At 42.7% G+C, this 15,696-nt stretch overlaps 1 protein-coding gene across 1 annotated transcript; it reads right to left on the bottom strand.

Annotated features, from left to right (window-relative positions):
- Positions 1-201: 201 nt before the first annotated feature.
- On the bottom strand, positions 202-1,035 carry LOC131299629 (protein FAR1-RELATED SEQUENCE 5-like). Its single transcript, XM_058325213.1, has one exon. The coding sequence runs from the start codon at positions 1,033-1,035 to the stop codon at positions 202-204; it is 834 nt and encodes a 277-aa protein (XP_058181196.1).
- Between the last annotated feature and the right edge of the window lie 14,661 nt (positions 1,036-15,696).

The following is a 15,696-nucleotide window of genomic DNA, read 5'->3' on the forward strand; positions in this document are numbered from 1 at the left end:
CACAAATTTCAATCGGAGTCACCTTAGAAACTTCTTGGGTCTTCTCGAATAAAGCATTCATACCTTCAATAAAAATTGTGTATGCCTCATTTGATAGGGCGGCCAAACAAGCCAATTTTGTAGCTTCTTGACACATATGACTAAGTCTTAATGCCTCAGATTCTTCTTTGCCGTCGTCATGCACCAATCCTTGGGAATTAATTATTCTAAATTTGTTGGCCTTTTGTCTCCATCGTGGAAGAATAAATGTTCTGGTATTTTATCAATGTCTAGTTGGAAACCATTGCCAGTTCTCACATTTTCAACTTTGTAGTGAAAGACTTTACTCCATTCATCCTTGAACTTGTTGAAGACGTTTCTAGTATACAATTTTCTCACATGCTTCAACAAAAATTCGTGGTCATTAACAATCCAAAACTTATGTTCAAACTCAAAATCTTCATCTTTTTCCCTTTTCACAATCCTATTTAAGGCTTTCTCATACTTCACCATATATTCTTTGAGATTTGACGTGTGAGATACAAAACCATCAAAAAATGAGTTAATGCCCTCACTACATTCGATAGTATCCATATTGGTGAAGAATGTACCACGATTATAAATGGGTACCCATGATTCTCGAATATCAAACAACCTTTGAAGCCATTCGTTGCTTTCTAACCCATTTTCCTTCATCAACAACATCCATCTCTCTTCAAAATCCTCTTTCTTGTATGTCCTCCTAATACAGTCTTTCATATCCTTCTTGAATTTCGATATCTTATAGTACACTTGTGACAACTTTTTAACAAATTTCTTCTTAATATGCCAAAGACATAGACGATGACGGGTGTTGGGAAAGACCTTGGCAATATCTCCTTTCATTCCTAAGTCTTGGTCAGTGATGATAGAAATTGAAGGTCGTTCTCCCATAGCGTCAAGCCATGTCTTAAACAACCATACAAACGTCACCTCTGTCTCATCTTGTAAAAGTGCACATCCATACTGTATCAACTGCATGTGATGGTTTACTCCCGTAAATGGTGCAAAAGGCATATCATACTTATTTGTTCAATATGTTGTGTCAAATGTGACCGCATCTCCAAAATAACGGTACGCCATGGGAGATCAAGAATCCACCCAAAAAAAAAAACTGCCCTTCCACTTTCATCACATTGAATCGCATAAAAAAATTGTGGATTTTGTGCTTATTTGTCCTTAAAGTAGTCAAGAATTGATTGTACATCGCCACAATCTAGGTCTCTATGTTTCACATTCCTCAAGTGATTGTAGCAGTCCCTATTATCAAAGCCAATGTACTCACCACCAAAAATTGAAGAAACTTTTGAAATATCTATATTTTCTCTATAAAATGCCTCAGTCAAATCCTTAACTGCTGTGGATATGTTTCGATTTGACTTCATTTTGATCCTCTCACTTGGAGTCACCAGTGGGTGGTTGTTGCTTTCATCGAAACCTGTTATTTTTCATTTGCAATTCCATTTGTCATGCATAATCCGTAAATGAGCCTTGCATCCACATTTAACAGTTGAAAAATTTCTAACTCTTTTCTTTGGTATCACTTTCTCCTCTTTGTCAGCCCCATCCACATTTAACGGTTGAACACCCTCCTGCTGATTTTTTGCAGCATATTTTCCTTCTTTTGCGCAAACAAATAGCACCTTATGACTTCATTCGACATGTTTTGTCCTTTGTCTGAAACACGAGTACGAATTCAAAACCCACTTTCTCGACCATAACGTTCATAGTAATTATGTGCTTCTTCAATTGTCTCAAAATACATCCCAATTGTCGATATTTTAAACTCTTCCACAATGTTATCTGGAGTCTTGATATCCCATACTTCGACATCATCTAAAGCCTCTAACTCCATTGTTCACCCTTCAATTGTCTACAAAGAAGATAGTAGTATCCATTACAAAGATACACATACATATCATACTCATACGCGCAGACACAAAATAGAGCACCATAACAAATCATAAGTAAAATCAATAAAAACTAATATAAAATTTAAAAACCCAAGTGAAAGAGAAATTGGCCCAACAAGAAAGGAACAAATAAAAGTTAAAGAGTTAGCTCAAAAGAAATTCCTTTTTGGATTTTTCTGGGAAAACAAGACAGAGGGTTTGAGAGTCTAGACTGCATTGAATCCGAAACCCAATCAAAAAGTTCAAATCTTTTTTGATAAAATCTTCTCCTCTGTTTCTTGGAAACTTTAATTTCAAAAATAGAGGTGTCAAACGTGTATCAAACTCTAATTCTTCTCCTCTGTTTCTATGTGTATCAAACCCTAATTAGTTGTGAATATACAGCCATTTTGCTTGTAATTGAAAATCTGCTTCCCATCTTCAAGACCAACAATGGGAAGAGATTTTAGATTTGTCAATCGCCGTCGAGTAACATGACGCAGTATTGTGGGCAGTGTGCCCGGGAAAAAGGGGGGTGGATCAATGAGCGCGCTTTTTTTGGCAGACAAGCGCTCAATGCAAAGTCGTCACTTGGGTTTGAAGGTCCGACACCCAAGGAGCCGAACTTGAAACGCTCGCTGCGCTATTTGATTTTGAAAAAGGTGAAGGCACCAGTCTATCATAACCATATCTGGGTTCGGGAGCCAGGTTACGAGAGGAGAAGGGTTTTAAGGCACCCCTCTCGCCCAATCCGGAGATCGGTCTCTACTTAGGCATTTTGCGAAAACGTTTGCAATTCTTCTTGATTAATCAATTCTTCAGCCATTTAGAGCGGGGGAACAGTTTAATGGGGATTAAAGCTGTAACATGTTTGCAAGATGTGATAGATAGCATGGATGAGTAGTTAGTATAGGATGAGAACAGACTGCTGTGGGAGTTTAAACAAACTGAGAGGCCTCTGTTTTGGAATGACGTGCGCAGGAAGAAACCAGCATGCACTGAATAAGTCACTGCATGTTGTTCACTCCTGCGCGTGCAACTCAAAGACATGCGCGCGCCAGTGAGCTCAAACCCACAGCTCTTATTCTCAAACCTTTTGGGCTCTAGAAGGACCAATGCACACCCAGAACAAACCAAGCAATCTATATAGCAGTAGATAGGCAGTACGAAGTAGTTTAAAGGTTGAAAGAGCCCTACAAATTAACAAAACACCCCATAAACAGTGTGGGGATAAAATAATGACCTAAAGCCAAGCTACCCGTGCAAGGCCACTCACTGGTTAGAGGCACTCTGGCGCGCGATGGTGGCGCTCCGACGCGCAATGGTCTGAGCCTTTTAACCAGTGTTTGGTTTACACGTTTATGGGTTTTGGGATAGATCCAAAATGATCCCAGTGGTACTCCAAAACAGCAGAAACACATATTGAACTAAGACTAACAATTCTAACAAAGGAAAGCACTAAACTGGTTGTTAACATGCTTAACAGTGATCTATATACAAAATAAAGCACAAAACAGTAGGAAGCAATCCCCACGCGGACCAGCGCGCACAGACTGGGACAGTCGCGCGCGTGAGTGGGTCCGTCGCGTGCTGGTTCCTACCACAATGGTTTTTGAAATCTTGCCAGCTTTAGGACCAGGACTGGTATTGATTATCAGCCTTGGCCCTGCCAGCCCCCCTCAGGGATCAGAACAGAAAACAAAACAAACGTAAGTTATACCTTTGGTTTTTGAGTTTGAAAGGTGTTTGAGCTTGTAAAATGAGTGTATGAAAATGGCTAGAGCGATGAAATATCAAGTGTGTTAGGGTTTGTGTGGCATTGTACTTGATTTTTGGTAACCCTTTGAAAGAGCAACAATGGGGGTATAAATAGGGGGAGGGAGGTGAATTTGGTTGGTGCCAAGAGAGGAGCTCAGCCAGTCCACGAGGCTAGCTGAGGCTGCATTGGTGGCCAAGTTTCCTCCTCAAGAAAAGTTGGTGGCAGGTTGGATCGTCGCGCGATGAAGTCAATCTGCCGTGCGATGGTGCACCCTGGCGCGCGATGGTCAACGGTCAAACTTTGACTATTGACCACCACCAGGCAGTTTGACCGTCGCGCGAAAGTCTGAGAGCAGCGCACTTCAGTAGGGTTTTTGGCCTTTTGAAGTGGCTTAGGATCAGGTTAGGTTCAAGGGATTTGCAAACACTCAAAGCTCAAACACTTATCATTCCCGGGGTGTTCTTGATCCGTTTCATCATCGGGGAATCAAAAATCGTAAGTAAACTAATCTGGAAGCCCAAATTGGGGTGTCTACAGTAGCTCTTCTTTGATGGCACTTGAAGCACCATCGACTTGGTACAAGTAACGTCAAAGAATTTTAGACACCCCTCGAAGCCATCCAGAGCAGAACGTACTAGCAAAGTAGACTTGTAAACTTAAAAAACCTGATTGGTGGAATGGACGGGCGGTCCATTGCCAGGGATGGAAGTAGAAATAGACGAGTGAATCACCGCTTGCTGATCGAATTTGGACAGAACAGGCTATCGTTGCAAATTTGGACGGGACGGGCCATTGTTGCTGGGGATCAAACTATCCTCGGCACAAAGCGTTCTAACAAACACGGGTAGGTCGTGTCAGGCAGGTTGAATTCCATCTGTTGTAAATCAGAGCCAATCTCCTTATCAAAGACCATCCGAGACAGAGCAATAAGGCTACTGAAAGATGCACTTGAAGCTAGACTGAAGTAGAAGTAGTTGTTCAGGGCAGGCCGAGGCAGACTCTCCTGGGGAATAACTAGTTGTGGATGGGTGGACCATCCAACGATATTCTAATCGTCGTTGGGGCCTAAAAAGGACGAATTCTGATCGTCGTTGATGAAGTGGACGCGGACGATATTCTAATCTCTGTTGAAGTTATGAACACGAACGATATTCTGATCGTCGTTGACGGATTGAAAGGACGATATGACTGACCGTCGTTGATGATATGGCTGACCATTGCTGAATGACTGAAATGGACGATATGGTTGACCATCGTTGATGATATGGCTGACCATCGAGAATGACTGAGTCGGAAGATATGGTTGACCGTCGTTGATGATATGGCTGAACATCGGGAATGGATTAACCACTGTTGAGGATTAATTGGACGATATGACTGATCATCATTGATGATGTGGCTGATCATCGTTGAGGGATTAACCTCTATTGAGGATTAATCGGACGATATGATTGATCGACGTTGATAATGTGGCTGACCATCATTGAGGGGTTTACCGCTGTTGAGGATTAATCGGACGATATGACTGATCGTCGTTGATGGATTAACCGCTGTTGAGGATTAATCAGACGATATGACTGATCGTCGTTGAATGATTAAAACGGACGATATGGCTGACCGTCGTTGATGATACGACTGACCATCGTTGAATAATTGAAACGGACGATATGGCTGATCGTCGTTGATGATACGGCTGACCATCATTGAATAAATGAAACGAACGATATGGCTAACTGTCGTTGATTTGGAGACGGGAAGATCAGTGTGCAGAATGATCAAACCGTTGAGAAATTGGACAGGACCGGCTGTCGTTGACTTGGATGGGCGGATCATCAGTCTAAATGATCAAACCGTTGAGAAATTAGACAAGACCGGTTCTCGTTGATTTGGAAGGGTGGATCATCAGTCTAAATGATCGAGCCGTTGAAAATTGGACAGGACCGGCTGTCGTTGATTTGGAAGGGCGGATCATCAGTCTAAATGATCGAGCCGTTACGAATTGGACAGGACCGGCTGTCGTTGATTTGGAAGGGCGGATCATCAGTCTAAATGATCAAGCCATTGCGAATTGGACAGCACCGACTGTCGTTGATTTGGTTCCGTAAGAGATTGCATCGCATCCTTCAGCGAACAAATCGTGGATTCAAGGAGATTTCTTCGCATCCGCTGATTAATGATAACAAAACCGCAGGAGATTGCATTGCATCCTTCGGCAAACCAATCGAGAGTTTAGGGAGATTTCCATTGCCTCCGCTAAACAAACGAAACAACACTGCAGGAGATTGCATCACATCCTTCAGGAAACAAATCATGGATTAGGGAGATTCCATTACCTTCGCTGATCGACGAAAACAATACCGCAGGAGATTGCATCGCATCCTTCGGCAAACAAAGACTAGATGAAAACCATTCGGGCATAAACTCCTACAAACTGGCCACCTTCCTATTTTCAACAGTTGATATACAAAATATGCAAAGATATATGCAATATGAATGCACAAACTGAAAATGCAGACCCTAGCTAAAGGCGGCTCCTAGGAGGACAACAATGCTTAAGGACTATCACTGAGCCCCAGTACTTTACTGTCTTTTGCTTCTGAGATGCGCACCCAGACAAAGAGACATTAAATGGACCGGCGTGCCCAATTGATATAGTAACGGCAATGGGTCTGCGCGCCCTTTCTTTGATGCTTGGGCAAACGTGCCCTAGAGACATGCCTTGCTTGGCCTTGGGCTGATGTGCCTTTGCTGCGCACGAGATTCCACTGCTTGTGGGTTACAAATACTTGGGTAGCAATGTAAAAATTGCATTTTCCAATTTATTGACATGTAAACCATCCGCTAATATCTAATTTGCATTGACAAGCAAACTGAGTCAACACAGACACACATATATGTATAGACTCGCCTAGCTCGAACAAAAAAGGGAGAAAGAGCCCTAGGATACAACGCGGACCCTTAGACACATGGAAAATAATGAAATTTTGGGCATTAACGTGCCAAAACTCACAATAACCCTTCAAACAGGTGAAACTGACGCTTATGTAAGGTCAAATAGATGTACATCGACCTGTACGAACTGACAAAACTGGGAAAAGCATCCCGAAATGACAATGGATTAAAAAACTGGAAAAATGCCACAAAGACATACATAAAACGCAAATGAAGATGCATATAGGCCCGAACTAAAATTGACACCCCCGTGCAGTCACATTAGGTCTGCACGGTATGAAAAAAAAACTTGGCAAAAACCGCTTGAACAGGACTCGAAGGCAGTAGCTGACTGCCATTGTTTGTTGCTCGAATTGAATACGTGAGCATTGAATAAGCGCGTGTGAGTATCGAACTAGCACGCGTGACTGCAAAGCTGTTGCAGCTGCTCAAACTAGACTTCGCTGAACTTAGAATAAACTGTGAGCCATTAGGCCTCGCTAGCATTTCGTTCTATTTTTTATGCTTAAAATCTTTTAAGGCTTTTGCTCAGCTTTGAAATTGAAGTAGTAGTTTGCAATAAAATTGAAAGACAAAAGGTTTTTTCCCTTCTGCACAGATGAAGCTTGTCTTGTTCTCGACCCTTGGTGTGCACCAAAAATGTCAACCATGGACCATGTTGATAGAATATGACCGAGTCTCGAAGAGAGACTGCCTACGTATCCCACATTCTGGGGAATCAGGTCAAAACGTAGTTCAGGCTAAGGTTCACTCGTGTGTTTTACCTCTCCTTTTAAACTCTAACTTTTGCCTAGAACAACGCATTCGAGTCTTCGGTCTATCGAGCTTTCAAATATTGCCTATGTACTTTTGCCTAGACCTTCTTCATAGGTTCTCGGTCTAGCAGGCTTGCTCTAACTTTTGCTTGGAACTGCCCACCCTTGGGGTTTTCAGCCCAACGAGCTTCTCTCAGGGAAAAGGCTTTTGAATTGATCCATGCCGACCAATGTATTGAATTGTTGCCGTTGAGGTCGATGAAATGGCCGCAGCCCCAGATAAAATGGTTTTAATAACGCAAGGTCCAGAGTGCTTCAGTTGACATGCCTCGCTCCAGGCCACTTTTGAACGTTCTAACTTGTGCTTGGCAGAACGTTGTTCCTGCAAGCTTGAACATGGTATGAGGCACTGAACCTTTTGAGTTTTGCTTTACATGATTTGGCATTCGGTAGCAAAGGGATTTGATGTTCCTTTATCTCGGGATCAACGCCGAGCGTGTCTTTGTGAGACCATGCCAAGATGTCGATGAACTTTTTGAGCCTGTCTGACCGGGCGCAATGCTACTCTAGGGACAACGTTGAACCATTGGGGGGGGTCTACCTCATCTTTCAAGTTTATTAAAAACTACAATTTCAATTAATAGGCTGAGCATGCCTTTTGTCTTCCCTTTCGGTGAGGGAACACATTTCTTTGGGGATGATCCCATCAAAATCTATCCCTTCGTCGTTAGAGTTGACACAGTTTATTCAAAAGCCAGCGAAGTACTGAGAAGCAAGATAATGCATATCATAAGAAAGCCCCTTGGGGCTGCCAAGTACAGCGAAAGACTCAAATTAAAAATAGAAGCTACGACATGGAGTGCCGAGAGGCGCAAACTCCGACTCAGAGCTAGACTTAGACGACTTGACAGACACTGTGTCAGACTCAGACTCAGAAGTGTCAATGCAAAATAAACGCGACTCTGAAAATGCAATTTTAAAAGCTACCCTTAGTTTCCTCACAGAGAGGTGGGATCTAAAGGACATTAGGCCCAAGCAACAGCATTTTGGCATCCTCAGCTTCTTCGACTAAACCTACTCGGTGCTCCCATGAACAATGGACCTCAGCCCGTCAATCCACTTCCTTGTAAGCTCCTCATTACTGTCAATCCAGGTGTCGACAGTGAAGATCTCAATTGCCCAACCTACAGCCATCATGTTAATCTCCGGTTCGAATGGGATGGATACGATTGGTTTAGGTTGGCTTTCTGGGACGATATAGTAGCTAGGGTTAAATATGGTGGAGCTAGGGTTGATTTGAGTGGAGGTGATAGATATCTGACCAACCAGAGGGTCAGAGTTGTGTTGAGGCAAGGAGTTGGAAATGACGTTGGGGTTTGTTGGAACTTGAACCGTACCATTGTCAATGAGATCTTGAATCTCATGTCGAAGACGATAGCATGCATCAGTGGATGGCCAGGCATTTGGAGGAAAGCACAAAAGAGGTGAGGCTTGTAACCAGCAGGTAGGACTTTTGGTGGGGAGGTTGGGGTCAAAGGCTTGAGATGCCCAGATTTGACAAGTTTCTCCATCACTGCAGACAGAGGTGCCTCGAAGATAGAGAAATTCCGAGGTTGGGTTCGGGCCAGAAAGCTTTGGGCGTTTTGAACCTGATTGATGTCGGTTGTATGATTGGAGTTAAAAGCCGGAGCATCGCTCCCACTTGTAGCTGTATTGGAGTAGTTGTTGTTACCAAACAGCGCGCTGCTATTTTCAGAGTAAGCCCTCGGTTTAGCTTTTTGTGAAGAGAACTCTCCCCTAGGTAGAATTCCACTCTGCAGTGCATTCTCAATGGCTAGGCCAGACTCAAAGAAAGTCTCAAAGTTTGCAGATGCTTGAACTAACACAAGGTCCTTGGCATTGTCGGGCTGAAGATTGCGCAAGATGATGCGGAGTTGATCCCTCTCGCTTGGTCGATCAGTCATTAATTCGGCTTTAGCTCTCCACCTCTTAAGGAAATCCGCAAAGGACTCCCTTGCTTCCATTTTGGTGGACTCCAACTCACGAGTAGTCATTTTGAGCTGGGAGTTGTAACTGTACTGTGCAACAAAGGCAGCCCCAATGTCTTCCCAAGTTCTTCTTTTGGAGATGTCGAGCGATAGAAACCAATGGAAAGCAGGCCTGGAGAGAGTCTGTGGAAACAGTTGAGACATAGCCTCACTTTCCACACCCAGCAGCTTCATTGCAGCACGGTAGCCAAAGAGATGAGTCTTAGGATCACCACTCCCGTCGAACTTAACCAAGTCAGGCATCTTGAATTTGTCAGGAAGCTTAGCATTAGGGTACAGGTAGAGACGATCCAGGTCAATTCCTCCTGCGCTGATCTTCTCAAATTTTGAAATAGCTTCCTCCAGTTTGACCATCTTGGCCATAAGAGCAACTATGTCAAGGTTTTGAACAGGCCTAACAACAGGGTTTGGATTTGGAGCAAGCACACGAGCCTCACTAGAGATGGGCTGAACAATGAGACGCCCTGCATGGTTTGGATCCTTGACAAATATAGGTTTTGCATGAACATCCTCATCGTCCTCGCCTTCCTTTTCTAGTGCTGGTGGAAGACGAGTGTTAATAAGGTCATTCAAGCGAGTGATGTTAGCATCTATTTGAGTGGCCCTCTGCTGCATAGCAGTGATACTATTCTGGAGGTTCATGAGCATAGTTTTAAGACTGAGCGGCTGATCTGACATCGCAGGTTTTTCAGTGGAGCTTGATGAAGAAGCTGAAGATGGGGAAGCCGGCGGCGTAGCTTTTTGCAAAATCGGTGGCGAACCCGACTGTAGGGCGGCCAACAGTGAATCTAAAGAAGCCTCCATTGCGACTGATAGGAATCTAGCCTAACAAGTCTTTGAACCGGATTCTGAAGACGTTCCCAAGTAGGTTTGGTTCTTCCTTTCGGTACCCTCTTGTTCGGTGCAATGGTTCCAAACTAGATAATAAAGTAATTGAAAGCTCAGTGACGTTCCTGCAGCAAGCTATGTACAAGAATAATGCAATGTACACATCAACATCGCCGGTGTCCTTTTAGACTCTACAACCAAAAACGAGTCTGTCTCATGACGTTCGGACACTGCCAGAATTCTCGAAATTCTTTTCGAGGGTGTATCCTTGTTTGAATCGACTAACACAAAGAGATGTCAAAATAGTCTAAGCCTTTGACTATTCCGTTCTTAAAGTTTCAACTTTTGGAGTCGGAACAACTCGGTATAGATGATGTGATACTAGAACCGGGGCGGCGTAGGCGACACCACGCCATAGCCTAAACGGTGTATCTGCTGCGCACGATAACCAAGGTGGTATAAGCATCACAGCATTCTCTCCGTTGTTCCTTGTTTTCTATTTGAAACCTCGATTGGGTATTAGACAAAGACTTAGAAAGTCTTGATTTCCTAAAGTCTTGTTGATCTAAGTACTTTGAAAATTGATAACGTGCACCATCGAGATGCATGACTCTTCATCAAGCCATGGCAAAGTCCTAATAAGTATAAGATAGACTCGAAAGAGAGACCACCTAGAAGCCGCCCTAAACATGCTCCTACGCAAAACGGTATGTATGTACAGTGCATGCGACAGGAAAAGCAGTAACACATAGACAGTATATGGGGTTAGATGCAAGTAAATCTTACCCTGCAGGTACTTGTTCTAATTTGAAGAGTGCTAGTGCTTTGTATATGCAAAGGCTGGTTTTGGCTTGTAACAGGTCCCTCGGACTAGAGCCAATATATACCTCCCGCTACCCGCATAACCACAGAACATCAGTCAAACGGTAGAATGACTTATCATCGTCGAAGGTTGTTGGTCATTCGGGGTCCCCGAGCTCTGGTAAACCGTGCCGGATTGCCAAAACGATCCAACGAGGCTTATCCCTCATCAATGCATATGAAAAATGCCAAAGCGTTTGATTAATGGAATAGAATCGCAAATTCGCAAATGCCGTTTCAATTTAGGCTTTCTTTATTAACTAATACTTAGAAGAAACTACACAAGAGAACAATTGGAAAAGCCCCAGTCAGGATGGCCGGACACGAGGTCCTGTTAAATCACCAATCCTTTCTTTAGCAGCGCGAAGCTCACTATTTTGACAGACTTTTGTGTGATTGTTCTCAAGCATATTAAAATCTAAGTATAGACTAATATTGATTCGATCCCCAGTAGAGTCGCCACTATGGGCAGCGTGCCCAAAAAAAAGGGGGGGTGGATCGATAAGCGCGCTTTTTTTGGCAGACGAGCGCTCAATGCAGAGTCGCCACCTGGGTTTAAAGGTCCAACATCCAAGGAACCAAACTTGAAACGCTCGTTGCGCTGTTTGATTTTGAAAAAGGTGATGGCACCAGTCCGTCATAACCATATCTGAGTTCGGGAGCCAGGTTATGAGAGGGGAAGGGTTTTAAAGCACCCCTCTCGCCCAATCTAGAGATCGGTCTCTACTTAGGCATTTTGCGAAAATGTTTGCGATTCTGCTTGATTAATCAATTCTTTAGCCATTTAGGGCGGGGGAACAGTTTAATGGGGATTAAAGCTGTAACATGTTTGCAAGATGTGATAGATAGCATGGATGAGCAGTTAGTATAGGATGAGAACAGACTGTTGTGGGAGTTTAAACAAACTGAGAGGCCTCTGTTTTGGAATGACGTGCGCAGGAAGAAACCAGCATGCACTGAACAAGTCACTGCATGCTGTTCACTCCTGCGCGCGCAACTCAAAGACACGTGCGCGCCAGTGAGCTCAAACCCACAGCTCTTATTCTCAAACCTTTTGGGCTCTGGAAGGACCAGTGCACACCCAGGACAAACCAAGCAATCTATATAGCAGTAAATAGGCAGTACTAAGCAGTTTAAAGGCTGAAAGAGCCCTACAACTTAACAAAACACCCCATAAACAGTGTGGAGACAAAATAATGACCTAAAGCCAAGCTACCCATGCAAGGCCACTCACTGGTCAGAGGCGCTCTAGCGTGCGATGGTGGCGCTCCGGCGCGCGATGGCTTGAGCCTTTTAATCAGTGTTTGGTTTACACATTTCTGGGTTCTGGAATAGGTTCAGAATGATCCCAGTGGTACTCCAAAACAGCAAAAACACATATTGAACTAAGATTAACAATTTTAACAAAGGAAAGTACTAAACTGGTTGTTAACATGCTTAACAGTGATCTATATACAAAATAAAGCACAAAACAGTAAGAAGCAATCCCCACGTGAACCAGCGTACACAGACTGGGACAATCGTGCGCGTGAGTGGGTCCGTCGCGCGCTCGTGCGCGTGAGTGGGTCCGTCGCGCGCTGGTTCCTACCACAACGGTTTTTGAAACTTTGCCAGCTTTAGGACCAGGACAGGTATTGATTACCAGCCTTGGTCCTGCCAGCCCCCCTCAGGGATCAAAACAGAAAACAAAACAAAGGTAAGCTATACATTTGGTTTTTGAGTTTGAAAGGTGTTTGAGCTTGTAAAATGAGTGTATGAAAATGGCTAGAGTGATGAAATATCAAGTGTGTTAGGGTTTGTGTGGCATTGTACTTGATTTTTGGTAACCCTTTGAAAGAGCAACAATGGGGGTATAAATAGGAAGAGGGAGGTGAATCTGGTTGGTGCCAGGAGAGGAGCTCAGCCAATCCACGAGGCTGGTTAAGGCTACATTGGTGGCCAAGTTTCCTCCTCAAGAAAAGTTGGTGGCAGGTTGGACCGTCGCGCGATGGAGTCAGTCTGTCGCACGATGGTGCGCCCTGGCGCGCGATGGTCAACGGTCAAACTTTGACTGCTGACCACCACCTAGCAGTTTGACCGTCGCGCGAAGGTCTTGGAGCAGCACGCGTCAATAGGGTTTTTGGCCTTTTGAAGTGGCTTAGGATCAGGTTAGGTTCAAGGATTTTGCAAACACTCAAAGCTCAAACACTTATCATTCCCGGGGTGTTCTTGATCCGTTTTATCATCGGGGAATCAAAGACCGTAAGTAAACTAATCTGGAAACCCAGATTAAGGTGTTTACAAGTATCAACAAAGAGGAAAAAGAGAGAGAGAGAGAGAGAGAGAGAGAGAGAGAGAGGATGATGAGGAGGAAGAGGAGGGAGAGCGTTACCTCGAGCAGAGAGAGAGGAGCGTCGGCGCTGGTGGTGGGTCATCGGTCGGAGTGGGGGGAGGTGGAGGGGTGGGGGGCTTGGGGGTGTTGGGAAGAACGTGAGATGGGAGGAGAAGTGGGTAGACATGTTATGTGGAGTGGAGTTGATGATTTAATCTCAATCCTTGAAATGGAAGGCTGAGATGAGATGTTTGCTTAGATGTTTTTTTAAATATTTTTCGGAACCGCCATGTGTACACACACACATACACACACACACACACACCCACACACCCATAAAACTTCAAATGAGGACCGTGCGGACTTCTCCTATTCCGATCAAATTTTGATGATCCAAGCTATTCAATGTGTTTAGAACGTGATTATAAAGGTACCCACGAGAAATCGGCAAAAAAAAATGATCGGGAAGAGCTTGATTTGAGCAGTTTTTTATTGAACCGTTCAATAAAAAAACTATTTGGATGAAGCCCTTCCCGGTGATTTTTTTTGCTAATTTCTTGCAGGTGCCATTAAAATAACATTTTGATCACATTGAGCGGCTCAGATCATCGAAATTCGATCCAGAAATGGGAGAAATGAAGAGGTTTTGCATTTTAACTAAAATGAGGACATCTTCATTTGAAACGGAATATATATACATATATATTCCGGGAACCCTTAAAAATCTTAATCTCATAGTTTTCGATCAAATTTTGATGATCTGGGCTGCTCAATGTGTTCAGAACGTGATTTTAAGGATGCCTGCGAGAAATTGACAAAAAAAATAACCAGGAAGGGCTTTATTTGAGCAATTTTTTATTGAATCGTTCAATAAAGTTCAATAGAAAATTGTTCGGATAAAACCTTTTCCGGTCTTTTTTTTTTTGCTGATTTCTCATGAGTATTCTTAAAATCACGTTCTGATTACATTGAGCAGCTCGGATCATCAAAATTTGATCGGGAGGTTTTTTCAGAGTTTTTTTTAAGGGTCCCTGGAACTGCCCCGTATACCTATATACTTTTTATTTTATTATGTATATATATGGCATACAATTTTTGACAAAAGCTTCGATTGAAGAGTTTTAAAAAATATAAGAGTAGGGCTTTAAAAAATTGGGGATCTTGGTCTTTTACTTAACTAATTGGAATAAAATACGCATTGTTGCATAATTTGTGTTTGTCTACATGGATTGTCACTAAAAATTTGTGCCTTTTCCGAACAAAGTACGGGGCAAAGCTGCTCATGGTGAAGGAGATGAAGGTTTTGCAAATCTAGGTTTAGTAATGTTGGGGGAGATGGGAGAGCAGTAGAAATGGATATGGGAGAGCCAGGTAGAGCAGTAGAACGGGAAAGGATGTTGTCTGGTGGTTTTGATTTTTTTGGGGTTAAAGGAGAGGGTTGAGGGGAAGAAGATGAGAGAGAGTTGTAAAAATGACAAAGAAAAGTGTTTTGGTGGATTTAAGGGGTATAAATATTCATCCAAGCCTTTCCCGCCAAGGGAAGGGCATTTTAGGCTTCAAAATGTTTTTTTTGTCTAATTTAATGGTTTTTGCTAAGAGCATCCACAATATAATAATTAAAATCAAAAAATTGCTAAAATTAGCAATGTGTGCTCAAAAAAGTGTTCACATTGTAATAATCAAACTTAGTAACCTCTTAGCAACTCATCAAATTTGAGCATTTGGATAATCAAAACTAGTAACTTTTTGCCAATAACCAAATTTATTGAACCCCATATCTTCTCAATCAAGTACAACTATTATGAGAAAGTGAAGCTCACTCTCTATAAAGCAAATACTTTATTAGTAGGTGAAACTCACTCTCCACTTTGGCAAGTGGTTATGCATTTAACAATATTGACCACTTTATGAATTTTAACAAATACTCTCCACTTTCACTTATTTTACTAGACTATTAGATTAAGAAGAAAAAAACGAACCATTAAATTTGAATTTTTGCCAACTTATTTTGATTATGGGCAAAAAATGAACAATGTGGAACTTAAAATTGCTTATTTTAATAACCTCTAAATGGATAATCAAAATATGATGTGACAAGTTTTAATTATTACATTATGGATGCTCTAACATTTCTTAACAAAATTGGACAGGAGGGGTGAAGTTGTGAAAATTGAGTTTTTTAGTTAAGAGGGTCATGTAAACAAATCGTGATAGTTTAGGGGTGTTCTTGCAATTAAGCCTAGTTAAAAACGAGTAAACAAACTGCCGACGC

This window comes from Rhododendron vialii, chromosome 9a (assembly GCF_030253575.1).
Source record: "Rhododendron vialii isolate Sample 1 chromosome 9a, ASM3025357v1".
Lineage (NCBI taxonomy): Eukaryota > Viridiplantae > Streptophyta > Magnoliopsida > Ericales > Ericaceae > Rhododendron > Rhododendron vialii.